Raw genomic sequence first — 26,466 nt, forward strand, 5'->3', positions numbered from 1 at the left:
TGACACAGACCTGGGCTGATCCCATATACCTGATCTGACAGCTCGAGGCTACCCACCAACGATGACTGATATTGAAGAAGTCTGACGCCTCAAGGCACGTCGACTCCAGCTGAAGCACTACTTTGACCCCGCCACAGGTCTCATTTAGCTCCGATACTACCTCTCATGACATGCTTTTCTCATCGAGCTGTGCAAGGGTTTGCGTCGGACGGTCCGGCAAGGGCTTTGAAGCCGTTGAAGTTTTCAGGAACCAAACTATCGCCAACCTACGTTGCATTTTCTATCATCCCCATACTTTTCAATGCCCACCACCGAATCCTGGTCCTCTCGAGTGGCCCCTGCGTTGCTGTTGTAAAGAACTGCATGTTCTAGACCCTCATGATGGTAGCTGATACAGGGCCAACATGACAAAGTAAAAGTTGCCTGATCTAGACTAGAATACAAGACGCTTGAATATGCCATCGAGCTCTTCAGCCAGTGGCGACCTACTTCATTGACAAAGATCAAGTTCAAAGACTCACTCTTTCAGCCATCGACATCTAATTCAGTCACGGCATCAACCTCTTCACGTGGAACTCAAATCATGGCGTCTGCCTTCATGAACAGTGTAAGGCTTTTTCATGCAACTAAACAATCATCAACAGAGGCCTTGAATGTCCAAATAGGATCATGAAACATGTTGCTCGTATGCTGAATCACATCGAATAGATACCTACGTACTGCTTTTCCTCCCTTCCAATCTCTGGTCCGCTCAATCCTCAAAACGACGGATTAGACTGAGCTCTAGAGTACATTCATCATCTCCATGTGCAACCAACCAATCCCTTAAACGCCGATGCGAATCGCAAACAATGCATACCCGGCTGCGTCCTTCCCCAATTTAAGCCTTGTTCCTCATGTGAGGAGGAACCCACTTGCCAGGTGCCCGCGTTGCTGGCAGGGGCTCGGCAGGAGGAGCAGGGGACTGCTTTCGGTCCTCCTCACCACGTCCCTCACCACGTCCCGAGTTTCCACGGTCCATAGGCGCACCGCCCCGGGGAGCGAAGCGAGGGGGAGGAGCGGAAGAGCCGGCATCAGCCCCGCCACTACCACCCGACCTGGCCGCCTCACGGTCACGCCAGCTGGGCCTGTTGCCAGAGCCAGAAAGCTGCAGTCTGGGGGGACCACCAGCAGGGGGGCGGTCGTTGGACTCGGCCCTCTCCATGGGAGGTCCACGGGCTGGGGGAGGGGCGTCGTCGCCCTTGTTGGCCTCGCGCTCCCGCCATTTGCCGGCACCGAAGACGGGTGGCCTTCGGCCATCGCTCGGCTCTGCACGCTCTACACGCTCCGCACGCTCCGCACGCTCCGGACCCCGAGAGAAGGTGGGTGGTCCCCGTTCCTTCTCGGCCTTGCGACGGGCCAGTGCCTCTTCCTCGCGTCGCTGTTGAAGGGCAGCCTTCTCCAGCATCTCTTGACGCTCCTTTTCTCGCTGCTCCTTGAGCTTGGCGAGCTCCTCCTTGCGTGCCTCCTCGCGAAGCTCGCGCTCCTCCCTCTCGCGGGCCGCTTTCTCCTCGGCCTCGCGAAGCTCGCGCTCCTTCTCCTCGCGCTCGCGCTTCTCGCGGAGACGTCGGTCGCGAACCTCCTTCTTACGGATGGAAATCTGCTTCTCGAGTTCTCGCTCAGCATCGCGGCGGCGCTTCTCAAACTCATCACGACGACGCTCATGGAGCGAGTCGCGGAAGGATTCGTACTGAGGCACCAGGCGGCTAAGTCGGTGCTTGAGCTCGACACTCTCCTTGTGCTTCTGCTCTGCGTCCTTGAGGGTCTGGGCCTTGACCTTCTCATAGATGGCGCGGTCCTCCTCAATCTGCTTGGCATGATCCTCGTGCAACTTCTTGGCCTCCTCCTTACGGAAAGCACGTTCAAGATGGTCGAGTCGCTTGCCAGTGATGCGAAGACGCTCGTTGACATCGTTCTTCTCCCGCTCTAACTGGGCCAGCTTCATGGCACGGAGACGGTTGCTGTCAAGGTTGTCAAGATCCTCAAGGTCGATGTCAATAGCCTTATCGCCCATCTTGAGGTCAGCGATCTGCTTCTTGAGCTCCTCCTTGCGAACACGGTCACGCTCGGCCTTCATACGCTTGGCTTCACGCTCCTTCTGCTCGGCAGCGAGTCGCTTGTCCTCAGCCTCCTGCAGAGCCTGCTCGCGGAGTCGCTTCTGGCGAGCATTCTCCTTCTCCTTGCGAGCCTGGATCTCGGATGCCTCTTCCTTGCGCTTCTGAATGACTTCCTTTCTGGCGAGGATCTCCAGATGCTCCTGCTCAGCACCATCCTTGGCACGGGCAAGAGCCGCGGCGCGGGCCTCAAGGCGCTCCTTGTTGAAGCTGGGATCAATGTAGTGGCAGGTAGTAAAGAGAGACTTGGCAAGACGAGTGAGCTGGGAACGAACAATCTCGGAGGGAGTGTTCTGGAGACGCTGAACAGTGCCGGTCTCAGACTCGGCAGATCCAGCACCGGATCCGCTGTGGCTAGCCTTGGAGGACGAGAAGACGTCGTTGTCGAAGCTGAGGACACCTGTGGCATGGTCCATGCGGACAGAAAGATCACCCTTCTTGTTACCGTTCATGATGAACTTCTCAATAGTGCCGCGAGTGACCTGGTAGGGCTCGGGGAACTGGGCCAGGCTCTCAACGAAAGAGAGGTCAACAGTTTCGTAGACCTGGGAGAGCTGCTGGAAGAGACGGGTAAGGATGACCTGCTGCAGAGGGAGAATGTACTTCTCCATCTCAGCATCGGCACCAATCTTGGCTAGGATGGGAGAGATCTTCTGGCAGATGGACAAGGGGTGGAAGTCAACCTCAAGGATGTTGTACAGATCCCTGATCTCGGGGCGAGCACGCTGAAGGAGGGACTTGGAAAGGGCATCCCGGAAAAGTCTGGTACGCGTGGGAGCTTGGGTCATGCCAAGGAGGTGAGTCAGGCGGGAGTTCTTGTTCTTTCGGGCCTCGTCAAAGTCAACCATGGCACCGCGGGATCGCGAGGTGCTGATGACAGGGATGGCGAGGGCGGAGAGAAGGACGAAAGAGGCAGCCTTCTGGAGATCGGCCTCAGACGCAGGGGGGTTCTCGGACTTCTTGCCCTGGCCGCTGGCAACCAGGACGGAGGACTGACGGAGGAGAGTGTAGTATCGAGACCAAGCAGCAGCGTGGAAGAGATAGTTCTCGCCGACGAGGAAGATTCGGGTGAGCTTCTCGTAGTAGTTGGCCATCATGACGTTCTTGGCAGGTCGCTTGCTGAGGTTGAGCAGGGTGTGGATGTCCTCAACACTTCGGAAAGCCTCCTGCCAGAGCTCGAGCTCGACGGCAACGTTAAGCTGCTGGAAACGGGTCTCAAGGTGTCGCTGAAGAGTGTCTGGGTCGCTCAGGTTGATGGCATGCATCTGCGACGAGTACTTGGCCGCGGTCTGGACATGGTTGCGGAGCAGCTCGCAGAGACGTCGGAACTCGGTCTTGCGAGTATACTTGAGGCAGAAGTCGAAGGCCTGGGTAGCAGTGCTCTGGTAGAGGATCTCCAGGCGGGCGTTGTTTCGGAGAATGTCGAGGACAGTTCGGTAGGCCTCCCAGAGGAACTTGAGCCAGGGAGTAACGATCGCCCGGTCTGTGCGGTCTCGGGACTGTTCACCAGAGACGGTGGCAAGGAGGATAGACTCGGGAGTCTCACTGGCCTCGAGATCGTCGACGCTGGAGGTGGCGGCGGTAGCCTCAATGCTCTCCTGGACCTCATCGGCCTTTTGCTGGGCGGCGGTGACCTTTTGGACGGCGAGCTCGATGAACTTTTTCAAGACCAGCTGCACATGCCGGTGTTAGCGCCGAATATCTGACAAGCAAACAGCGGTCCGGGCGAGACCGGAGTTTAGATACGCACCTCGATGGTAGCAATATTTGTGTTTTGGGAGATGTTCTTGTACTGGTACAGAGCATCCTTGGCAAGCTTGCCCTTCTTCTGCTCGACGGAGAGCTCGACGAGGAGGAGCATCACAGGCTCCAGCGAGACGATGGGAACATTTCGGGAGCGCTTGCTGGTGATGTGCTCGTGCAGTAAGGTCAGGGCCGCGGGGGCCTGGCCAACGCCAATGAGCTCGTTGGCGCGCTTCAGGACATTCTCGGGCTTTTGGTGCGGCGGAGGAGGCTATCCAAGACGACAAGTTAGCATCATGACGAAAACATAGTGCGGGAGGGAGGGGTAAAGAATTCTGGGGATAGGGTTGTTTCGCCTCACGGCGACCGGGACAAAGGAAGGTATCGCGTACCATGCTGGGCAACCTCCTCTACGATATAACTTGACGGAGAGAGGAGATTTATAAATGATCCGAGATCGATCACAGCCTGCGGAGACAAGTGTGCTGAGAGACTTGGCCGGCACTCGTGATGGTGTTGCGAGGCACAATTTTCGATGGGATTTTCGTGTGTGGGAGCCTGAGGGGCTCCCGGCAACCAAAAATGGAAAGGTCACGTGGAATTACATCAGCAGCTCGAGCTGCAACGGCGTCGCACGGGGTGGCTGATGGTTTGCACCAGCCACACGCAGCCACAAGCCACATCTCTCAGCGAGATTATCGGATTTGCATCATGACTGGAGTTCAGTCATTTATCAGCCTGTTCAGATGCTCATCAGCATAATTCATTTAAGATGAAGTCCAACGGTATATGTACAGAGAAGCTGCTTTAAGTAAAAAAAAATACTTAGCAAGTCTTGCGATTCCCCAAGAAACTGACAAGATCTTCATAGTAGAAACACTACAAGGCAATCTCCGAAATAAGAAGCATATGTCAGTTTGAGAAAGCTCTTCATTTCAAAAGAGAGAGAAGCAAAGTAAAGAGAAGATCAAAGTGTTGAACAGGACCAGCTTGTCGTCTCCTTGAGCAGCTTGGGCAGCTTGAACAGGGGATGGCTAAGGCGAGGCTGTCGAAATGGAGGCATCGCAATACACGTGACAGAGATGACCTCGACCCCGGAAAATGGCGTCAGATGGCCTGTGTTTAGCCAGCAAGGCTGTTCAAATAGTTTCACGGCGGGAAATTGGGTCTTTCGTTCCTCTGGCAGACTGACAGTGAAAAAGCTGGACGAACATCAGACTGTGAATGTTACACCTGAACCTAGCCAGGGGAAACTCTGATGCCTAGCAGCGGCCTGGATGCAAAAACGAACATGGCGCTAGACTCAAGACGGGCCTGATCCACCGGGAATGAAGAGCTCAAACCATGTTGAAGAGATGGTACGCATCAGCCCACAAGCGGAACTGGCGTCAAGGTAGCGCGGCTCTTGCTCGACTGGGGAGCCGAAGCAATGGTTAGAGGAAGACCTTGAGGACAGCTCAATGTTGACAATGAACAAGGTAGAAGGATGCTTTGGATCTGAATGCCCTCAAGTTTCTGACGGGCATGTGAAGTCTTCCGAAACCCTGACGGCCAATGTGACTATTCGCAACAATTTCCAGGAACGCGTCTAATAATTGCCCAGGGTTACATAGCCCTTCTCAGGTCGTCGACCCAGCAGTCGAGCTAACATTCCTCCCCGGAGGGCGAAGACTTGAGGTGCCAAGACAGGTCTCATCTTAATTGCAGGCGCGAGCCCCAGCAGCATGAGTGGAGTCGTTGGTTCCTTAGCAGAAGATCCCAGACGCTTAGTCCCGCTCTTAACGGAATATCAATGGGGATTATAGAGACGGGCAAAGATTGCAGGTAAACAAGAAGACGCGCCGCGGATCTTTTGTCGTTTCTGGAACCAACAGAAGGAGCAGGAATCGATCCTATTTGCGCGTACCTCGTACATAATTGCTTTGTTTCCTCGGGACGTGGTCCTCGAGACGGAGGTCGAAGAATCCTTCTCTCTCTCGCTCCTCGCCGTGGAATCCACAGAGAGCGGCCCCTTTCTACAGTTGCGTTGCATATCGCTACTGCAGCGTTCCGGGAGCGGGAAGTGACAGAAACGGAGGCCCTGAGCGTCCTTTCAGAGCCAAGAGGCATCCTCGAAGACGGGGTGCGAATGCGGCAGTCCGTGCTGCTGTGCAGCGCATTTCCGTCGCGTTCTCAGCTCAAGGCTTGCACCGAGCGGCGACAGTGACAGCTGTGAATTCCGAGAAGGGATCGAGGGCTTTTTCTCTCTGTCGGTGCTCGCGCATACGCAGATGGACTCTGCGGGCGTGCTTTGACCCCTTCAACACCTGTTGTCGCGATGGATGCATAGAGACCGAGGGCGTGATGCTTTCCACTCCCGCATTCTGGCGGCCGATCCTCCCGTCCATGCCGATTTTGATCAAAGCTTGCTCAAGAGGCTTTTTGACTTTCTGATCTGCCTTGGTAATAGGCATTGGAGGGTTCACCCCAGAAGCGAAGGGGGGAGCGAAATGTCAGCGTCATCTCTCCAACGTCAAGAGAAACGAAGGTCATGTCCAGTGCCAGCAGACACAAATGTCATCATTCGACCTGCCCCTATCCAACAAAGCGAGGCTTCTTCTGCTGGCTCGATTCATGCCCTGTGAGCCCTGGCTCGGGGGCTGCTGATTCAGGTCCCTCCCAATAATCCGAGAGGTAATCTTGGGCGGACTTGTAGCTTTCCCGCTAAAATGTCCAGCCTGAACGTAAACGGACAGTCGACAGTGGACTGGATGGAGATGGAGGCTTCGGGGCCAAGGGGGATTACCTAGACACGGCTCCGCAGGGCCCCAGCATCGGCCAATCGCATACTGGCAGGCCAATTTGCGCAGATGGCCCTTTTGCGATCCGTGGGCTGCTGCTACTGAACACAACTTGTCGCTCAGCAGGGCTGCCAGTAACACGGCAGATTAGGGGCCTCGAGTCTAGACATACAGGTGCGGCGGCGGCGTGCGGCGTCCTACTCGGGCTGCTTCTGCTGCGCGTTGGAGTAGCTAGGTATGCACATACTGTGCAAGGCAAGGCAGGGTCGCGACCAGTCAGAGAATCACCCGTTTTCTCTCTGCGCCTTCGGAGCCGTCCAATTTGATCGATCCCCTTGATGGTCGCCTCCCCTTTAGAGTAGCAGCCCCTTTCGCAGGCCTTCCTAGCATGCCCCTAGCTCGGGCAGACGGGGCCCCCCCCAGATACTGCCCCTACCCCCCAATTTCCATGCCAGGGCTCCCGCAGCAGGAGAACAGCTCCCAGCGCACGAACCACCTGCACCCAGGAAAAGCCCCCCCTAACAGAGCAAAAGCCCGCTGGCCACTGGCTCGTCCGCCGCTGGAGTGACCCCACCGCAGCCTCTAAGCCCTGCTTGGTCTTGGTGCTGGTGGTGCTTGCGCTGGTGGTTCCGCGCGCGAGACCTGGACCTCTGTTGGCTTTTGGTACGGCAGGAAGGTACACTAGAAAGTACCTTCCTCGGGGTTTCCATTCCCTCTTTCGCTCCTGCTCCTGCTCCTTCCTCCCCTTCGGCCTGCAGTTTCCCCCCCTACCGACCTGGCTCCTGCTGCTGCTGTTGCTACACAACCTTACCTTCCTTACCTTCCATTTACTTTTGCATTCTGCCTGCCTCGCCTTCCCTTTCTCGACGGATCCTTTTTTCGACGCTTCATCCGCCGCTTCAACCCTCACGTCTACGCCCACGACTGCGCCGAACGTCGATACCCTCCTTCTCATCCGTATCCGCTCCCGGTGTCATTGTTATTTGATTCGAGCACGACCTTCCGTAAGTTACATTTCGTTCGACTCGTTCGTTTGTCGAGGCCGCCGCGCCGCTATTAGGGGCGAACCATCTAGGCACTCGGGTGCTACGGCAAGAGGGAAATTGGGATGGGAGGAATCAGAAAAAGGAGATCGACAATACTCCCTTCGACTAGCTTGTCGCGATGAACTCGAGCGAGGCGAATTCGATTGACAAAGCCTCCGTCGACTTCTTCTTGATCCTTTCTCCCATCCCGCAATGCCCTCGGCCGCCGCGTCCTGAGCCCATCCAAAGCCGCCCCATCAACACCAGCTAACCGTGGACGATGCCTAGTTCTCAACGTAGTCGCGCGCCAGAACGCCGCGACTCTACCATCAAAACCTCACCCTCTTCGCCCTCCTCGGCACCCCGTTCCAAGATGCCTCAGTACACCTCGCGAGATGTCGGCGACCCTACGCAGATCAAGAAGAACAAGCAGTCGATGGCCGACCTCAAGCTGCGCCGGCTAACCGAGCTCAACAACCGTCTGCGCGAGGATCTTGAGCGAGAACGCATTCCCGTCAGCACGGCGTCCAAGAGGTGAGCAACTCGCATCCTTTACTTGTCCACTGGTGCTGATGCCATTTGACAGCATTATCGCCTACTGCAACGGCACCCGGGACTACATGGTCCCCTCGGTCTGGGGCGCTGTCCCCAAGGGCGAGGACCCTTACGCGCCACAACAATCCGGTGGCTGCTGTGTGGTCATGTAATAGTGCTTCCGTCACTCTTTTCTTATTCCCGGTTACCAAAAATCAGCAACCAAGCAACGCCGATGATGATTCAGCGATTGGACGGAGGAGGCCCCAGTCGATTTTGATATGTTCGTGACGCATTTAAGGGGGGCAAGTAAATTGAGGAGGTACCAAGTGGGGAGAGGACTCGGACGGCCAAGGAGGATAAGGCTCTGGATATCGAAGCACCTGCTACCGACATCACAACACAACGACACCCACGATCGTCACCCTTGGGATGCTGTCAGGAACGACAGGTCCCGTCAACGAAGCGCGAGATGGGAGGAGAAATGACCGGCGTGCAGGACCCAGTTGAATACAGCGACCCAGATCGAGATACCCCGAGATACCAGTGGAGCGGGTCACGAAACCGAGAGCCAGAGCAGGGGAGCTGGAGTTGACGGGAGGCGAGAACGATGTTGATGTTTAATTCGTCTCTTTGCGTCTTGTGGTTCTGCCTCGTCTGAGGGGAGACACGAGCAACGCAGAGAGGTAATCAAGAAAGGGGAGGGTTTGAACCACAATGGGTCTGGGTCTGGGGAGCGGTCACGGATCGGGCTCTTGCGCAAATGTAATAATTCCCTTTTTTTTATCATCCTCTTTTTGTTATCATCTCTATCCTTTCCATGTCGTGTACGTTTTCCCGCCAGCCAATATATTTTTTCTCATGACTTGATGGGCTTTAATATGAGTATACTACATCTTCTGTCTGAGCTTCCTTCGCGACAATCTCGTGTCATTCTGTTTTACGTGTCCTTGGAAAGGCCATTTCTTTATCAGAGTAATCACGCCGGCATCAAGAGCCTCCTCACTGTCTTTACCTCCCACCTCCAGTACCACCACCACCACCTTGTCCATCCCGCATTGTCTCTCGTCAAAGTCACGAGACCTGCATCTGCCCGTCCGTCCGTTCGCGGATCCGAACCCGCCGCGTTCAAAGGAAGGAAGCGGCCGTTCTCCACTTCTCTCACGCCATTCCAAATGCAGAACCTCCCGATTACTCAGCAGGGAAAAAAAAAAAGGCTAGACGCACCTACTGTACAGGGGCCGACCGCGGGGCTTTGCATCAGGGGTTTGGAGGGGTAGATGTTGAGTGGAATTACATTCCTGCTGCTGAGCCTTTTCTAACTTTTGAGAATTTGATTGTTTACTTTTTACTTTTGACCCTTTTTCGAATTGAATTTGAGGGTGTTTTATTTTTGGAAGAGCATTTCGGCAGAAATAGGGGAACCTTGTTGGTCAACTTGTTGCCCGAGTCAAGTCGAGCTTTGAGACACTCAACGCCTCAAAGGCAATCCTTCAAGAAGAGCCAAGACCAGGATCATCTCGACGAGATAGAAATAGGAAATAGGCAGTCATGGCTAGCCAAGTACCACAGTCGACGGCGCTTCCTCGCGTGGCGATCCAGTTCTGCACGCAGTGCAAGTGGAATCTCCGCGCAGCCTATGTAAGTCAACCCCCCCCCCCCCCCTCCTCTCACTTGAAGGACTTTGACTGATAGGTCCCAAGTACGCTCAAGAACTCTTGTCTACCTTCTCCGACGTCCTCGGCGAAGTTGCTCTCCAACCCTCTACCGGGGGCACATTTATCGTCTCTATAACACATCAGGCCCCAGAAGCCGAGACCGCTTCGACAAAGGTGCTCTGGGACCGGCGAGAGGATGGTGGCTTCCCCGAGACCAAGGAGCTCAAGAGGAGAGTGAGGGATGTTGTCGAACCTGGGAGGGACCTCGGCCATGTTGATGGGAAGCATGCAAAAAAGACTGAGGAGAACAAGGCGGCTCAACCTCAGCAAGCAGAGGAAAAGGCCGTGCAAGGAGAAGCGAGCCAGGGAGGAGACGAGAAATGTGAAGATTGTCAGTGAGCAAGTTTTCAAGTTTGGGAACTTCTTGAACAGCATTACCTGAAGGTTGAACAATATTCAACCTCGCTGATGTGAGGTTTCCGGCTCACTTGTCTAGCAAGAGTTCCGTCTACCATTCACACCACTATACACACCAAGGCCAAGACCCGGAGCGTCTTACCTCTCTACTACATGTCTCAAACGAATAGACTGACGCAGGGACTCTCAAGTTACCATCAAGGCTTGTCATGAAATAAACATTTGTTCTAACATCGTGTCCCCACACCTCTCCAAGCTCCATCATGCCTCCTTGAAAAAAATCCGGCAACGCTCTCTGCTCCGTCCTGCCCTTCCCCAGCCAAACACAAACTTATACATGGGTGTCGTCAAGCAACGAAAAGGAAATATGACCACTAGAGTTCGTCCGTGGAATGTGTCGTACGTAACCATCGATCGCTCCCAGTCAAGAACCGTTGTTCTCGTCATCACAAAAAAAGGTTGAGAAAAGTCAGTCTCCCGAACTGCATTCATCCACGGGCCGGCCTACGCGCGACAGACATATATGGCACCATGACGCCTGCCCTGTGGATTGTGCATGGGATCCGAGAACTGTGAGCAACTCAAAAAAAACAAGTTATGTCAATGTTTTATCTGTGAGCTAAGAAACAGCCGTTTGTCGTTATCAAGTTCGCATAGAGGCATTAGAGACGATTCGGGTTTCGCAAAAGTCAGCGCCGCGGACCGGCGCCTTTTCAGTTCCGACACCCTCCCAGTGACCCAACGTTCCCTGCCACGCTCAGTGGCAAGGCGAGCTGCGAGACGGCGGAGATTGGGGGTGCGCTTCGATCGAGACGGGTCTCGAGTCAAGTCGTTCGTTCTTCGTCGCGGTGGTCGGTCATCCACATCGTTCGAGGATGTCGTCGTCTAACGTCGGCCGAACCTAGTGAAAGCGAAAATTGTTGGCATAAATTCTTCAAGTCTTCATCTTGCGCGGGGAGTTTGCTGATTTGCTTGTGCTGCCAGCTCTGTTTGTAACATACTTTTGCTTCTTCTCGGCGGGTTTCAAGATCTGTCGGGGAAAATCGGGTCAGTATGGTCTTCAGTATGCGCCGTGGGACACCATCACATACTTGGAATGAACAGAGCAAGCTCTCGTCCACGCTCATCATAGCACCGGCGTTGTCGAATTCACCGCAGTAGTTGGGCGCACTGAACAGGGTGACCAGTTGACGCTTGGAGAAGAATTCGTAGCCGTCCTCGACAACCTGGTGGGCTCGGCAGATGAGATCCATGTCGTGTTTCTGGAGGAAGCGAGAAACGACATCAGGGCCGAATGTGAATGAGACACCACGATCGTTTTCGCTCCAACCAGTAATGTCCTTGTCAGGATCCGACCAGAGAAGATCGCACAGGAGACCGCAGTCAGGAATCTAGAACACATCAGCACAGCGCTCAGACGACGACGCCGCGCCACCGCCGTGGCACAGCGCAGCAAAAACTCACGTCAGTGGGACGCATCACACGGCGGATCTGCTCCATAGAGTTGAGATCGGGGCTCAGACCGCCGTGCATGGTGAAAATCTTCTCGTCGATGATAGCAGCGATGGGAAGGCAGTTGAAGCAATCGGTAAAGGTCTTCCAGAGCTTAATGTTATAGCGACGCTTGCACTCGTCGTAGAAGCCATAGATACGGTTGATGGAAGCACACTCGTGGTTACCTCGCAGAATGAAGAAGTTCTCGGGGTACTTGATCTTGTAGGCGAGGAGCAAGCAGATGGTCTCGAGGGACTGCTTACCTCGGTCGACATAGTCACCGAGGAAGAGGTAGTTGGCCTCGGGAGGGAAGCCACCGTACTCGAAGAGTCGGAGGAGATCGTAGTACTGTCCGTGGATATCACCGCAGATCTGGACGAGGCGGAAGCCGGTGAGTCAGCATGACAATTTCCCGGCATCGCTCAAGACCTGAGCACCAAAGGCCAATTCCAAGCACCATGTCTCGAACTTTTGAGGCCGGAATGCGCGGTCAGATGACATACCTTGATAGGGGCCTCGAGCTCGAGGAGGATGGGCTGGGAGATGAAGATCTCGCGGGCCTTGGTGCAGAGATAACGGATCTCGGCCTCGAGGAGCTGGACCTGCTTGCCTGGGCGGCTGCCTCGCACCTCGAGTAGCCTGTCGATTATAGAATCGAGATCAACCTCATGTTGGTCTGCCATTTCAGAGGGATGTGCTTGCGAGAGCGGCTCGCAGAAAGTATAGAGGGAGGGAGGTCGTGGGGGGAACGGCGGGGAGAGCTAAGCGGCAAGCAAGATCTCTAATCAGGTCGGCTGCGGGGTGAAAGTCGTCGAGTGAAATATGATGCCAAATGGATGCACTTTCGCAAAAACCTGGCCCAGTCAGCCGGTGAACCGTGGCAACAAGACTCAAAGACAAGAGAGAAGACGAGAAAACAACGCCTCGGACTCGCTAACGCCGCAACCGAGAGGGCGGGGGTCGAGTAAAAAACGTTGACAATGCGAGCGAGGGAGAAGATGAGGCGCGTTGCGACGGTGGGAATAGGTAGCGAGCGAGGGGGGGCATTAGAAAATTTGGAGGGGGAGAAGCCGGAGGAGGAGCATGGAGGCGGGCGTGGTAGTGCGTGCGTGCATTTGGTGCTGTGCTGTGCGGTGCGGGAGAGGAGGGGAGGGGGGGCAAAGGCAAGAGGGGACTTCCATCAATGACTGGACTGGGCTTGGACTTGGGCTGGATGGAGGAGAGGGAGAGGCGGCGCGGCGACCGACCATCGGGGGAACACAAAAACTCACCCGTGAAGGGATCACGTCTCTCTGGAAGGGTCGGACTTTCTTTGACAGAAAGCGGACAAGACGGTGAGAGCGACAGGGACAGAGTAGACAATGTCGTTCGTCGAGAGCAGTAACCGTGTATTTACCAACGGGATCAGATCAAGTTGAGAGAGAAAAAATCGTCGTCGTGGTTGCCGCAGTGGGCCACCGACTTTGGTTGTTGATAGCTGTACCAGAAAGAGACGGGCAGGTACAGGGCGTCAGAAATGGGGGGGCGAGCCAGTAGGGGGGGTGAAGACCACCGTCAGCCAGCAGCAAAGTGGGCAGCGAGTTTCTTGTTTTCTTTCGCGGGGAGAGGAAAAAAGAGAAGTTGGCGTCTATATGTGACGCTTCGTCGCCGATATTAAAAAAGGAAGATCAAGTAGAGGCTGTCAAAGGAGAGCCACGATCGTCGTTTGGGGGAGAGGGGAGGGTATGCTCGTTCGTCTTTTTCTGCAACCCGTTGTTGTTGGGGCAGGCCGGTCGGGCGCGCGCGATCAGGGAAGGGAAATTTGGAGAGTCGGGTTCAGGTTTCTAGGGACGGACACGGTGGTTCGTCTGTCGTCGTCTCGTCTCTTTTGTCAAAAAAGAGAAAAAGCCGTCGTCGCGGATGGTCGAGATATCGATATGATATGCGTCGCAGTGCGTGTTGGCGATGGGCAAACACGTAAGTCTTCGTCTCGTTCGTTTTCGTCGGTTGAGTTGAAGGGTTGAAGGTTTTTGGAAGGGGGGTTTTTTTTTTCTCGCTCTCCTTGGTCAAAGCAAAGGGGACGCACGGCACCTGCCTGTCCTACCTCTAGCCTCTGGGTACCTGTAGGCGCTAAGAGAGGTGCCTGTAAAAGCCTGGAATGGGACTGCGGGCTGGCACTCTGGGGATGCGGCTACAGGGATGCCGGCGCTGTCGGGTTCGCTGAGCTGTACCTAGCGCCAGGTGCTGATGATGGGCTGCCGCTATAATTGCTTTCTCGTTACAAGTCCGTATCTGGTTGTAAATGGTCCAAGCTGGTCGCTTTTCCAAGGTTCTTGAGAGCTTGGCTTTGGATGCCAGGCAGAGAAAGGGATCTACCCTGCCATGGATGGATGGCACAATCGTATGTATCGTCCAAGACTGGAACGCAGCCTGAGCCGGGGGCTTCGGGGCCTTCCGACGACCTCCCTCTGCATGCCCGTCGTCGTACAGCTACCGACCGACCGACTGACCCCTCTCTGGAGCTTCTACCTACATAGGTATGTTGCTCCCGTTACTACGGAGTACTCCTTGGCACAAGCCAGCGTCTCATCTCGTCCTCCATCTCCGAGTCTCATCTGCTTGCTGCCCGTTGGGTGCCCATGGATACGATACACTCACACTCACACTCACACTCACCCAGGCTTAGCTCTACGTAACCCAGGTCCAAGTAGTAATAGTCGAATCTCGGCAGTGCCAACCTTACCCATCTGACACCTTGCCCAGTCCAGGGGCAGAAATCATCAATCGAGGGCGACGAGTCTCAACTCTCGAACCTCCTGCGTAGCTTTAGCGACCGGATTCGTCGGCGCTTAATAGAGCTCGCTCTGCTCAGCCTCTCTTAGGTACCTTGTCCCGCTCTCCACCGTGCCGTACCGTACCGTGCCATAAGTACCCAGTTAGTTCGTTCCGCGGGATGTGCAAAGACGCGTTCTCTTGCGACCGAGCAGACACGATACGAGGAGCGAGAGCATGTCGCGTGCGTCGTTGAGTTCAAAGGAGCTGATTCGGCGTCAGGGGAGGGGGAGACCTTGCTGCTTATCACAGCCATGTATCATCTTCACTGCTTGACTCGAAACTCGTGCATTGGACGGGCAAAAACTACCTATGCTAGACTAGCACTGGCTTCCCCCCCTCAATAGATTCCCATTGAACAAAACCCTCTCATCTATCTTTTCAAAATAGTCGTTACCCTCAACCCCTTTCTCTCCAAACTGCTTGCCACGCAACCCAAGACGACGCATCACTTTGCATCGGTCCCCCTCATCGGGACCCCCTTTATTCCCACTTGCTGATCTCTCCTTTTCCCGGCCCAGAGCTCAAGCTTGTGTCTGTCCACTTGTCGAAACACCACAGAGCATGAGCGACGAATAAAGCCAGGGGCCACACGGCTGCCCGACTTATGTTTGGGCTGCCTCTTTTAGATATACACTGGCTAACTCTGCAGAAAGCTCCAACTCAAATATTTCTTCATTGAAACGTTGATGCAGCACATGTCCCTGGTTCCTCTTCCAGCCAAAATCCTACGTCAGCTCTGTCAGTTATAACTACCTACCTAGGCATACCATCTGACCAGCGCAACTACGGATCTCAGCCGTCCCTAGCCGTCTAGCCGCCAGCCGAGTTTCAACCCTCCTTATCATACGCGTCAAACCGTGACTGTGACTCTCCTTGAAGCTTATGTAGACACCTTCCCCTCGTCCGGGTTCTTACTCATGTAGCCAGACCCTCTCACCGAAGTTGCCCTGCACATGCAATCCCCAAAGTTCGTTGCCTTTCAAAGGCAACTCTCCCCCTCATTGCGTCAGAACGGGCATTCTAGGCCCCGCTGGACGCGCAGCCGGTGTATGCGCCACGGGAAGCTGGAACGAACGAGTGTGGCACCTCGTCATGTCGAGAGATGTCATCATGCATCTCCCATCTCGATATTGGTCACGTGACTCACATCGTTCTTCAACGACTCTGTAGTTCTGCGCAGATCGACAGGCTAAATTGAAACGACTTGATGCGGAGAGGAACGCTTCTTGACATGATGAACATGATATGCATCATATCATTGGTTTCCATCGATCGTGATCGAGATATTGTTCCGAAAACTCACCGCTAGGACTCAACATTACGTACATCTCAACCTCTCAACATGCTCTCAAGCAAGGCATCGAAAACACACAAACATGCCATTCAAGCTGATCAACTGCCATGGTATCTGAATCAAACGCTCTCATAGAAGTTGTACATTTGTATCGTACTCTTATCCCTCCCTCGTTCCGTAACCGCCATCCATCCATCCATCCATCGCTGGACCCTTCCAACACCATCTTCCCTACCCGCAAACGCCCTTGGTTCCCCAAAGATTAGAACTAGCCCTATAATTATCCCTCATCTTGCCTCAAAACGCCAAGCTCAGCAGTGGTGCAAGTGTGTTTGGCCATATGGCCCCCTAAAACGTGAAAAGAGAAATGAAAACGCAAGCACAAAGGTCCCCTTAGTGATACAGCACCCTGCTCCAACCCATCCAGCATGAACCTCATCTTCGCCTAGTTGATGTCCTCCGCTTCTTCGCCTTGCTTGCCCTCGTCTTACCGCCGACAGATTCGGTTTCTTCGGCTTCATCAGCCTCCACAACAACAGATGTGGCTGCTTGGTCAACAACCATTCCCAGGCCCTTAAGCTCCTCGTCATCCATGTCTGTGAGGTCTTCGCTGAGCATTCTGACAGCGTCCCTGCCCGCCCAATGCTCTCCAAGAACAGAGGTTCCCTGAGGCTCGTATCCCTTCAGGTACCAGAGCACTCCTCCTTCGGTGAGAGGATCGAGTGGTTCTAAGCCAAGACTCCCGTTAGACTGTGGTGGCGTTGGAGGTCCTGATTGAGCTGGCCGGGGCTTTGACACATATCCGTCAGTGTCTGGGGGCGTGTCTGATGACTTGACAGCATTCGCAAGGCCATTTCGTTTCTCCTCTTCGTCCACCATGTCGAGACCTGAAGTGTCGACGTCGATATTAGTACTGACCTCGATGTTTCCGCCCTCTGTTTCGCCATCTGGCATCGTGTCCATTACATCCCCCTCCGACGGGTCAGCCTTGACTGTAATTTGAAGCTCGGCATCCACCATGATAGTATCATTAGCCTCATCGGTTGGCTTCCCTTGGCTCGCTGTGGTTGACGGCCGACCCGCTTCTATGCTTTGGTCTACCATGCTCTCCAGCTCGTTCTGCAAGCCTTCGAATGGTTTCTGCGAAATCTCTGATTCAACTCGCAGAGCAGCCTCCAAGGAGGGCTGCACCGCCTTAAGGATTCGCTTGCCCAGCTTGCGCCGTTCCCGTATATCCGCAAAGGTGTTCTTGACAGGCAAAGCGTCGAGATGCTCAGATCGTGAGTCTTCCGTCGGCGATCCGCTGTCAGGGGCCGTAGCAATGCCATTTCGTATTACCTCGCATAGGTCAGTGGCAAACGACATGACCGTTACGTAGAAGCGCGTTTCTATGCGGGTTTGCAGCTTCTTTAACCCCTCGATGAACAGGTCCTTATCCAATCTGCAAAAGTTAGCAATCAATCATGGAACCAAACAACGCCAGGGGTACATACGATATTGCTCTCTCGATAGTAGGGTTGAGGAGCTTTGCAACTGGGAAGTAGCACTCATCCACAAAATCTTGCTCTAGTTCACCGGCTTCCATTTTCAGTTGCTCCCGCAGAACCAACTCGTCTGAGAGATCCTTGACTTGCTCAAGATCCTTGATCAAGCCTTCAGCAAACTGGATGCGTCTGGCGAGTCTAGCCTTTCCGCTGGGTCCCATGGCTGCAAAATCGCGTCTTGTCAGCTCCATCGAGGAGAATGACTCCATTTGAAGCTGAAGACGCTTGATCAATGCTGCGCCACGGCGTGCTTCACGCTTCAGTGTCCAATAGCGACATGCTTCTCCAAGATAGTCCTTGCGTTTCCGGAAAGAAAACCGCTGGATAGACGCCTCCACGACTTCAAAGACAGCCTGTGGTATGATGGGGGCACCTGATGGCAACTTCCACAGATTCTTTGGTGGCTGGCCTTTCTTCTTGTCCCCACCATTGGCAGCAGAGTTCTTGCTCCCTTGCGACTCGTCGGCGAGATTCTCCGTGAGGGCGTTTCTTTGCTCAGCAGCAATAGCATGGGCAACAGCGGCATTGTCAGCCCAGATGCGGTTCCTCATGGTCCTCTTGTAGAACTTCTTGGCCGCCCGAGTGGCCTGATGGACACCATTCTCCTGGGCATAGTCTTGTGGGCAATGCTTGTCGCAAAAAGCCTTGAGCACCATGCCACCATCCAAAACAGCTAGGGCACCCTGGCTCGTCTTCATCTTAAGGAAGAGCCGAGATCTGCGAGCGCACGTGACGTGGAATGCTTGGTAGCAGTTCTTATTTCCACACTGAATGCAGGCTCCCATTTTCTGCCGGCAGATGTAACACGTCAACTTCCACCGAGTCTTGGGCACCTTTTCTACGTCCATGACTGGCTCCATGAAGGTATGGTTGCCGAGAGAGACCTCGGGTATCCACATGGCGCAGAGCAGATGTGACCATTTCGAAGAATTCGTTTGCTTGAACGCGCCGTCGCTGTTGGGACAGAAGATGCAGGTCTAGAAGCTTGGTTAGTATTGGCTCTGCTTGAAACGTGTCGTTGTACTTACGGGAACTCCACGACCACAAAGCTGACATTTACGACACAGCCATTGACCTTCTGGAATAAAGGGCACACCGTAACATTCCTGGTGGACAGCAAGATTGCAGCCATCGCAGAACACGATCGCATTGGTGTTTTCGCAGTCGCCATCGTCGCAAATGGCACACTTGGAGTCGGGCTCCTCACCCGCCGGCTCGCCGTTAACTGCTGCGGCAGAGCTCGACCGAGGACGATGAGTCTGAGGCGGTTTGGGGTTTGGCTTGGGTATCCGCTTCTCCAGCGCATGCCACTCCTTTTCAATCTTGGTCATGGTGATCTCAAAGATTTCTCGAGGGATTTCTTCAAGCTGGTTTTGCTTGCGCTGCAAATTGTACTGCTCCAGCCACATGTCATCTTGCTCGTCCATGTCATACTCGACACGGCCGATTCTGGAATGGTGAACCGCTTCTTCGGAGGCGGCTGCCTCGGTCAGGTCTGCCTCATCCTCCGCGTTACCATCAGCAGATTTGATGAGGCTCTGCTCGGGGCGCATGTAGTGGTCGCTCTCTTGATAACCGACATTACTCATGGCCTTGTCGACATATCGAGCTTGTCCAAAAGTTTTGCTCTCAAACAATTCGATACGGTTAGTCTTGCGATATGACGGAAGTTTCAGGTCCAGCTTCTCCTTGGGAGTCTGATTCTGTATAGGTAGGATTTTTGGTGTTTTTGGTGTTGCGACAAGATCAAGAGGCCGGCTGCTATAAAAGCTAACGACATCTCGAGTCGGACGGCGAGGGCGCCTTTGCGGTGTGTCGACAGCAGCATCGGTGGGATTCGAGTCCGAGCGACCCTGGGGGTTCGGGGTGTTTCCGGTAGATGCGGGGTTCGGCTGTCTTGACGGAGTCATGGAACCGTTCATCGGAGTTCCAGAGGTCTGGATAGCAGAAGAATCAGGCGTTTCTTGGGGGATCCCGTCGACCTCTTCGGATCGCAGGACCAAGAAGCTGCCTTCAATATCAAGGTTGGGGTGAAAGTCTTCCCAACTGCGCTCTTCTCGGGGCTTGTAGTCTTCGGCCTGCTTGACGGCAGTCGCCATGGCTGCAGCAGAACCCCAATGCATCTCTTCTAGGTCATCGTTGCCGGCGGCTCGTGTGCGAGCGCCTCGCTCTCGTCGTGGCATCAGGGAGGGAGAGTCGCCATTGATGGCCTCGCGCGCGGCCGTTCGTGATCGCGATATCGTGGAAGGTCTGGAAGAACTCGGTGTTTCGAGCATATCGGAATCGATAAAGCGCCCACCTCCTCCAGGACCGCCTGGGACATATCGGCGCCTCTTTGGAGGGGGCTCGCTTGCTGCTGCGGCTGCGAGCGCGGCGGCCCGCGCGGCGCGAGCAGCGTTGGTTGTACCGGGAGGACGCCCTCGGCGCCTAGCAGTTGGCGGCCTCCTCGGAGTAGGCGAGGCCGGAGCCATCTTGACAGAAGCTAAAGACGATGAATATGGGAGATTCGAAGGCTCGCTGGCGCAGGAGTCGGGTAGATGAGCGCGTCAGGGAGAAGGTGGCGCGCGGGCTCAGTCCGGGGTTTGGCGGGGTAACCAGTCATCTGGAGGGCGCCATACACGCCGGGACGGGTGCTTCCTCGTATCCTGCGAGTTCAAGAGTCGAAATAGGGCTTGGTTGGTGAATGGTTGATGGAAGTTGACAGCATCAGGAGTAGACGTGACGTCGGCTGGCGGCTCTGCCTCGGGCGTAGAAAAACATGGATACACGCGTGAAGTTGGAGCGCACGGACCCCAAGACCGGAGTCGTGGCCCCAAGTGTCAGGGGTTTGCATTAGTCAGCCTGGGGAATTCCCGATCCGATCCTGTTGAAAGCCATGGATGGCAATTGTTGGAGAGGAGCTTTGTGTAAGTGAAGGATTGCGATGTCTGATTGATAAAGGATGTCGCTGGTGTGTGTCTTTCATTTATACAATATTGAGTCTCCAATAATCCCATTGTTCTTTACCTCTTGAAACACATCCAAGCCTTTACGAGAACACCCGGAATGGCCGCCAGTATGCAAAGACCATGTCGTTCAATCAATACTCAATCTCAGTTCCATAGTTAAGCGATCTACAGATGGAGGAAATCCGGGGACTTGAGCATTCAAGAAAATCTCCGAAGCGGGGGCCATCATTGGGTGCACTGCCACGCGTTTGCAGAAAAACATGAGAAACCAAGTCAACGATCTTAAATTTCTGAGGCAAATAAAGGTCCCTAAATATAATAAATAAAATACTTAAAGATTTATAATATTATTCCTTATTTTTATCTCTTATTTAGCATATAGTTAGGTAATTATGTGAGTACAAGTTTTCTTACGTCTAGGTGACTGCCAAAACATGCCCGCCCATCTCCTCAGATTGGCTCCTCGAGTCGCAAGCCGAGGCCTGCCAGACTTTAAGCTTCTTGTCGCTGCTTACCATTTCTTCAAGCGAGCGCCATGGACCTCGTCGTTGAAGCGAATCACGTCGTCTTGTCCGTCATGCACACATTTCACAGTCTGGCCAATCCGACATTGCTTACAGACCGCACCTATGAAACCGTGCAAAATGAGGTACCAATCAGCGAATATTCGTGTGTGCGCGCATGCCCAACCGCGAATCTCAAATGCTCGCACGTGGAGGAGTAAACATGTTCATGCGAGATCCATACATGGCGGGCCACGATGGCCTCAGATCTAGAGACCCTAGCGCTTTGTCGGCGGCGCCCCCGGCCGTGGGGCCGCCTATTCCGATCCACTCGGTCGCCTCGGGTCCGACATGGCTTGCATCGAGGTTGACGTGTAAGTAGAAGGACCGAGAAGGCAGGGGGTTCATTTCTGGGGTCTGGGGTTAATCTGATCAGATAGCTGGTTACACGACGCTCACTCACGATCCTACGCAGTGCTATTGATTTCTGTAGATCTATTCTATGGCAGATGAGGGCGGCTAGATCTAGCCCAGGCGCCCCTTGTATTATACAGCATTCTCGAATTTCAAGGCGCAGCAATGACCACAAAAATGAGACTCACCGCAGCAAAATGCGACGATCACCAGCGTCACTATCCTTCATCCATAAGCACGTCGCAACTCAGCTTGATGGCTTGCCAGCACCGAACTGTAAACCTTCAGAATGATCGACGAGACCCCGAAGAATATTTGGAATAGCACCTAGACTATTACTGACCAAACCGACGTGATAGCAATCATGCATCAACCTACATCCCTCATGTGCGTCTCTATTCACGAGCACTGAACCTTGGCGTTGACACATGCCAATCGCTCATCCGTCTATTGCCCAAATGTCTCTCCAGCCTCACCGAATGTCTGCCATGGCGATAGCTTCACTCCATCCAACCATCCCTTAGATCTACACCACATCCCACTCACTCCCACCTGAAACCAGTTTATTCAGCGCCAAAGAAACCCTCGAGCATGTACCTGATACTCCTGGCCCAGCCCACCATCGTCATCGGGCTATTCTCCTTCCCACCACCATCATCACCACCACCCACCACCTTCACTAGTCGAAACCTGCCACTCCAAGGACCCCGAACCAGCCAGATTATACTTTCATCTTTCCAACCCTTTCCTCCTTTCAGAGGCCGCCAAGCCCCAAACAATTGCCCAGTGCCTCCTCACTCCCCAATTCGGGGCGCCGGCCTAAGTGCGGTCATGCGAACTTGGCCGTGGCTGACCTGGTCACGTCAGCCAACCCTTCTTTTTTTAGTCTCCAACACTCATGGCGGCATCACCGGAACACCCAGTGCCTGGAAGGGTCATTTCTTCAAATGCCAAAGGATGAACTACAACGGCACGTGGTCAAGAACACCATATCCTCCCCTAAGGGCGGCGGCTAATAACCTATCGACCTCTAAGCACAACAAGAACAATGGAATAGTAAATGAAGGACATCCAAAGTATCGCTTCTGCTATAATGACATTTTTTACTATTTTGGCGTATTTTCTATGACCACTCATCAGCTGTAGGGGTTAGATAGTACGCCCTTGTGGTTCTAAAGTATTGTTTATGTCTTGATCTGTGTGAGAGGGCAACCCTTGATCATTCCATCAGGCACATTTGCACCCACAAAGGCCCGTGGTGAGACAAGATCATTCTACGTCTCAGTCAAGTGATTAGTTAGACCTCTACAAGTCATAGCAAACACCAAAGATGCATCAAAGTTTGAACAGATCCATGATTTCCATGTATTACAGCAACTCTCATCTCAACAACAACTCTGTCAACCCCTCAACTATGGAAATCCACAAACTGTGTGCCTTGTCAAACGACCACTGAAGTCTTTTTTCTTTCAGCCCATGCCACACAACCCCAAAATGCAAAACCAAATGTCAGCCTTGTACCGTAAACGCCTTGTCCAGACTCCAGCCAAAATAAACCAATGTCGGGGGTTTCCCTCCCGATATAGATGAGGAAAAAAATTGAGCATTCTTGAGAAGCAAGTCCTGCCCTCAAAAGGGATTCTGCTTCCCCGCATGTTCTAGATATGCGTCTAGACCACGACTAACATGATCAGGAATGCTCCGGCAACCAAGAATAGCAACCATGAGTAATGATGATGGCTCTGAATGCTCAAACAAATGCAAATGTTCCTTCTGCCAAAAACGCCGCCTCGCTATGCTCCGTAATATCATCGCAAAATGCTTATAAATGTCGAAAACAGAAGTGTGGCCAAGCTTGACTCTCCAGAATCAAGCTAGGTCAAGGAGAATTGAATCATGCTGCAGAATCCACCAAATCCTGCGGCAGAGAGGGTATATAGGGGTATCATTGGGGTATCATCATCCTCCGGATACAGATGGTGTGTGAGTGTCTTGGTCTAGCCCAAGGTTCGGCCACTGTGAATGGCCTGCGCTTGGGGAAGATGGATTGGAGTATGAGCGGTGCGCATGACAGGGGTAGATGGGAGACCAGGAGATGAAAACTCTGCCGGACGGCTGGAGCCCCAGCTCTCCTCGCTCAGGACTGAAAGGTAGCCGTTTCCGACCTTATTCCGCAAGGCCTCAATCTTCTGGCGATACATCTCGCCGCTGGCATCCCAATCCTGGGGCTCTTTCCAATCCGCGCGGTCGTCGTCGGTGGAGTAGATAGTGGAAATGTTTGGTACCACGCTGGTATCAATTCGGGGTACTTCGGGGGCGTTCACAACGCCCGACTGGGTGGAGAGTACCGCCGGAGGCAACAACTGAGTCTCAGGCTCTTGCGAGATTCGATAGTTCCCATCATTTGTGACTGGCGCCTTGGGCTGTCTGACAGCTGGCTTCGCCACGTGCACGTCAACAGGGGTGGGAAAGGAGAGTGTGTCAGACGTGGCAAGGTCGACGATACGTCTCTTGGGGGTCTTCCGCCGACGCGTCGAACTTGTGTTGATCTCGCTCATGACAGCCTTGGGGGCAGGTCGCTCTTTTCGGAGAACGGTTGGCTCCTTGGGGGGATTGTAGATGATGGCAGGTTTGCTCACATCAACAGTGGGCACCTCAGGAGCCTGTGGCTTGACCACGGGGACGGACTCGGGGATGGGAGGGCGTTCGACCAGCATACGCTTTTCGGCATAACTGGGTCCGCTGCCATCAATGATGACATCCTCCGTGTAGCCCGGGGTCTTGCGGAAGAGGTTGAAGATGGTGACACGGTAATCTTTATGCGTGCGTGTGAAGGGGTTACCTTCCACCCAAATCTCATGAATATCAGGGATACCAGTCAGTCTCGCGAGCTCCATGGGATCAACCAGACGGTTCTCTCGCAGATCAAGTCGCTCAAGGGGGAACAACTTCTCAACACCAGCCAGACACTGAAGTCTGTTGGCTCTGAGGTTCAAGGCTGTGATGGCGGGAAGGGGGTTGCGAGTGAGCGACTGAAGCGAGTCAATCATGCAGTGTGACAAGTTGAGGGCTCGCAGAGCAGTAAGCGTGGCCAGGCTGTCCGGAACCTGACTGAAGAGGTTGGCTGAGAGGTCAAGAGAGTAGAGTGTGTTGGAGAGGGGAGCGAGGCTATTGTGAGGAATGGAGGTCATGGAGTTCTCCGCCAGGCTCAAGTGTCTCAGGAATCGCCATTTGGAGGCAGGAAGGATGCCCATCGCAAGCAGATTGCCCGAGCTACCACGGGCGTGATGGTGACCACCCCAGGAATCCGAGAGGCTGGAATGAGAGCTACCAGATCCAGATCGCCTCATACGGTGATGTCCACCACGAACGTGGTGGGACTGAGTCCGAGAGCTAGCAGGTCGAGGAGGTGAGTTGCTTCGGGGACGAGCCTCCTTGTGTTGAGGCTTGGAGGAATCATCCTGGTCCTCTCTGCTCAAAGACTGCCTGCGGCTGCCTTCTTCCACAGCATGTTCGCTGGGCGTCATCGAACCAATCCTCATATCAACATGGTGACCAGGAGAGCTCGGTGCAGAAGCGGCCCGATGAAGCTCTGGATGGCCAGCGAGGACACCGCTTCGTCGAGGGCTGCTGCTCCCTGCCCACGCGGAGGTAGGTGATGACTGTGATTTGGAAACTCGTCTCCGACGCTTATCCATGTCATCCAATACGATCTCAATCAGAATGTCCGCAGGATCCTCGACACCAGCACGCTTGAGCGTCAATGATCGCAGCTGATCGGCCAAGCGATCCCAGCCGAAAAACTGTCGAAAGTCGATGCTGTTGACCTCGAGGGCCTGGAGGTTCTTGAAAGCGTAAAGAGGGACGGCCGAGTCAAAGGGGAACTCCTCATAGCCACGGATCAGGCGAGCACGCCAATCCGGTGCCAGCTTAAGACAGGGAATCTTGGTAAACGCAGAGTAAAGGTACTTCATGTCGGCTTCCAGAGCAGCCTTCTGGCGCTCAGTGCGGGCAGCAGAGATGCTGGCACCGATGCCAAAGCTGGCCCACAAGGCAGACATGCCAGACATGACGCTGCGCATACTCGATACCGAATGAATGGAATCGATATCGGAACCCTTGCTCCTTGACCGTTGGGTGTTGCTGAGGAACGAGACATAGTTGGCTGAGGATGAGCTGTCGTGGAGGTTTTCCAGCCGGACCTTCATAGGGCCAACATTGATGTTGAGCTCTTCGAAACGCGAGAGGAGATAGAATAGGTGGTGAGGGGTGAGCGCCAACTTGGCCGATTTGACATTATGGGAGGTGAAGCTGAGGGCGCCCAGCGACAAGGCGGCGGCGAGTGAGCTCGAAGTGGATGAGGAGGTAGCGGGTCGGTCGGGGAGGGAGGTTGAGGTCTGGGAGAGTGCGGCGGCAGAGCCAGTGCTCTGAGAGGATTTGTGCCGAGTTTGACGGCGTTGCAACTGAAGGGCGTTTGCGAGGGCCTTTTCATGCGTCCGCACGAAGCTGGCAAGTTGCTACATCAGTCAGCTGGGTTGCCCAACCTTTTGAAACTCTCAAATATCACCATACCTTTATGAACAGTTCTCCGTCTTCTGAATCCATAGTTATTGTCCACTACGCATAGGAGCGGGGTCGGTCGTGGTTATAGAAAATTATATGGTCGGATGGGAGAAGCGATGCCGGGGAGGGATGGCGTCGCCTGGGGTATCACGGTCGGAGGAAGATCGAAGGTTGCAAAAGTTCTACCTATTTCACAATAAGGTTAGTCGGATGCGTCGCCAAGCGGCAGCTGAAAAGGCGTAAAGAAATGTATAAAATGTGAGCAAGCAAAGCACGAAGGGTCCAAGGCGTTCTGCACAAATCTCGGCATCCAGTCTGCAGGCGGTGTTGGCATGATATGCCAGCTGAAATAGGGCGAAAATGGTTGTATAAGTGTAAGTCGACTGGTGATCGTCACTGCACAGCCTCGCTGTTCACTTTGCCGCCCGTGGATTGTCAGATGGGAACCGAAATCGTAATCGTGGTCACACGCATTCGATGGTCGTTGAGGCAGCAGTCACGGAACACGGGCGAGGAGGGAGCGGCGATGGCTTCGGAGAAGAGGTTTGGACTGGGAGCACGAGATTTCTGGCCAGGAGAAGC

At 54.1% G+C, this 26,466-nt stretch overlaps 5 protein-coding genes across 5 annotated transcripts; 1 reads left to right on the top strand and 4 right to left on the bottom strand.

Annotated features, from left to right (window-relative positions):
- Positions 1 to 880: 880 nt before the first annotated feature.
- NECHADRAFT_79351 (uncharacterized protein) lies at positions 881 to 4,291 on the bottom strand (the record flags this gene model as incomplete). The annotated part of the gene is made up of 3 exons (XM_003052262.1): positions 881 to 3,826; positions 3,904 to 4,167; positions 4,289 to 4,291. 3 exons carry the CDS (start codon positions 4,289 to 4,291, stop codon positions 881 to 883), a joined length of 3,213 nt encoding a protein of 1,070 aa, XP_003052308.1.
- Positions 4,292 to 9,786: 5,495 nt separating this feature from the next.
- Positions 9,787 to 10,292, top strand: NECHADRAFT_79352 (uncharacterized protein; the record flags this gene model as incomplete). Its single annotated transcript, XM_003051810.1, has 2 exons — positions 9,787 to 9,876; positions 9,939 to 10,292. The coding sequence occupies 2 exons, from the start codon at positions 9,787 to 9,789 to the stop codon at positions 10,290 to 10,292; spliced, it is 444 nt and encodes a 147-aa protein (XP_003051856.1).
- Positions 10,293 to 10,503: 211 nt separating this feature from the next.
- On the bottom strand, positions 10,504 to 12,487 carry NECHADRAFT_60399 (uncharacterized protein; the record flags this gene model as incomplete). The annotated part of the gene is made up of 5 exons (XM_003052263.1): positions 10,504 to 11,211; positions 11,312 to 11,340; positions 11,402 to 11,701; positions 11,775 to 12,176; positions 12,308 to 12,487. 5 exons carry the CDS (start codon positions 12,485 to 12,487, stop codon positions 11,196 to 11,198), a joined length of 927 nt encoding a protein of 308 aa, XP_003052309.1. The 3' UTR covers positions 10,504 to 11,195.
- Positions 12,488 to 16,016: 3,529 nt separating this feature from the next.
- On the bottom strand, positions 16,017 to 19,927 carry NECHADRAFT_60402 (uncharacterized protein; the record flags this gene model as incomplete). Its single annotated transcript, XM_003052264.1, has 3 exons — positions 16,017 to 17,353; positions 17,406 to 18,433; positions 18,485 to 19,927. The coding sequence occupies 3 exons, from the start codon at positions 19,925 to 19,927 to the stop codon at positions 16,348 to 16,350; spliced, it is 3,477 nt and encodes a 1,158-aa protein (XP_003052310.1). The 3' UTR covers positions 16,017 to 16,347.
- A 2,738-nt stretch (positions 19,928 to 22,665) lies between these two features.
- Positions 22,666 to 25,926, bottom strand: NECHADRAFT_68652 (uncharacterized protein; the record flags this gene model as incomplete). The annotated part of the gene is made up of 2 exons (XM_003052265.1): positions 22,666 to 25,838; positions 25,894 to 25,926. 2 exons carry the CDS (start codon positions 25,924 to 25,926, stop codon positions 23,319 to 23,321), a joined length of 2,553 nt encoding a protein of 850 aa, XP_003052311.1. The 3' UTR covers positions 22,666 to 23,318.
- Between the last annotated feature and the right edge of the window lie 540 nt (positions 25,927 to 26,466).

Source organism: Fusarium vanettenii (assembly GCF_000151355.1).
Source record: "Fusarium vanettenii 77-13-4 chromosome 4 genomic scaffold NECHAsca_3_chr4_2_0, whole genome shotgun sequence".
NCBI lineage: Eukaryota > Fungi > Ascomycota > Sordariomycetes > Hypocreales > Nectriaceae > Fusarium > Fusarium vanettenii.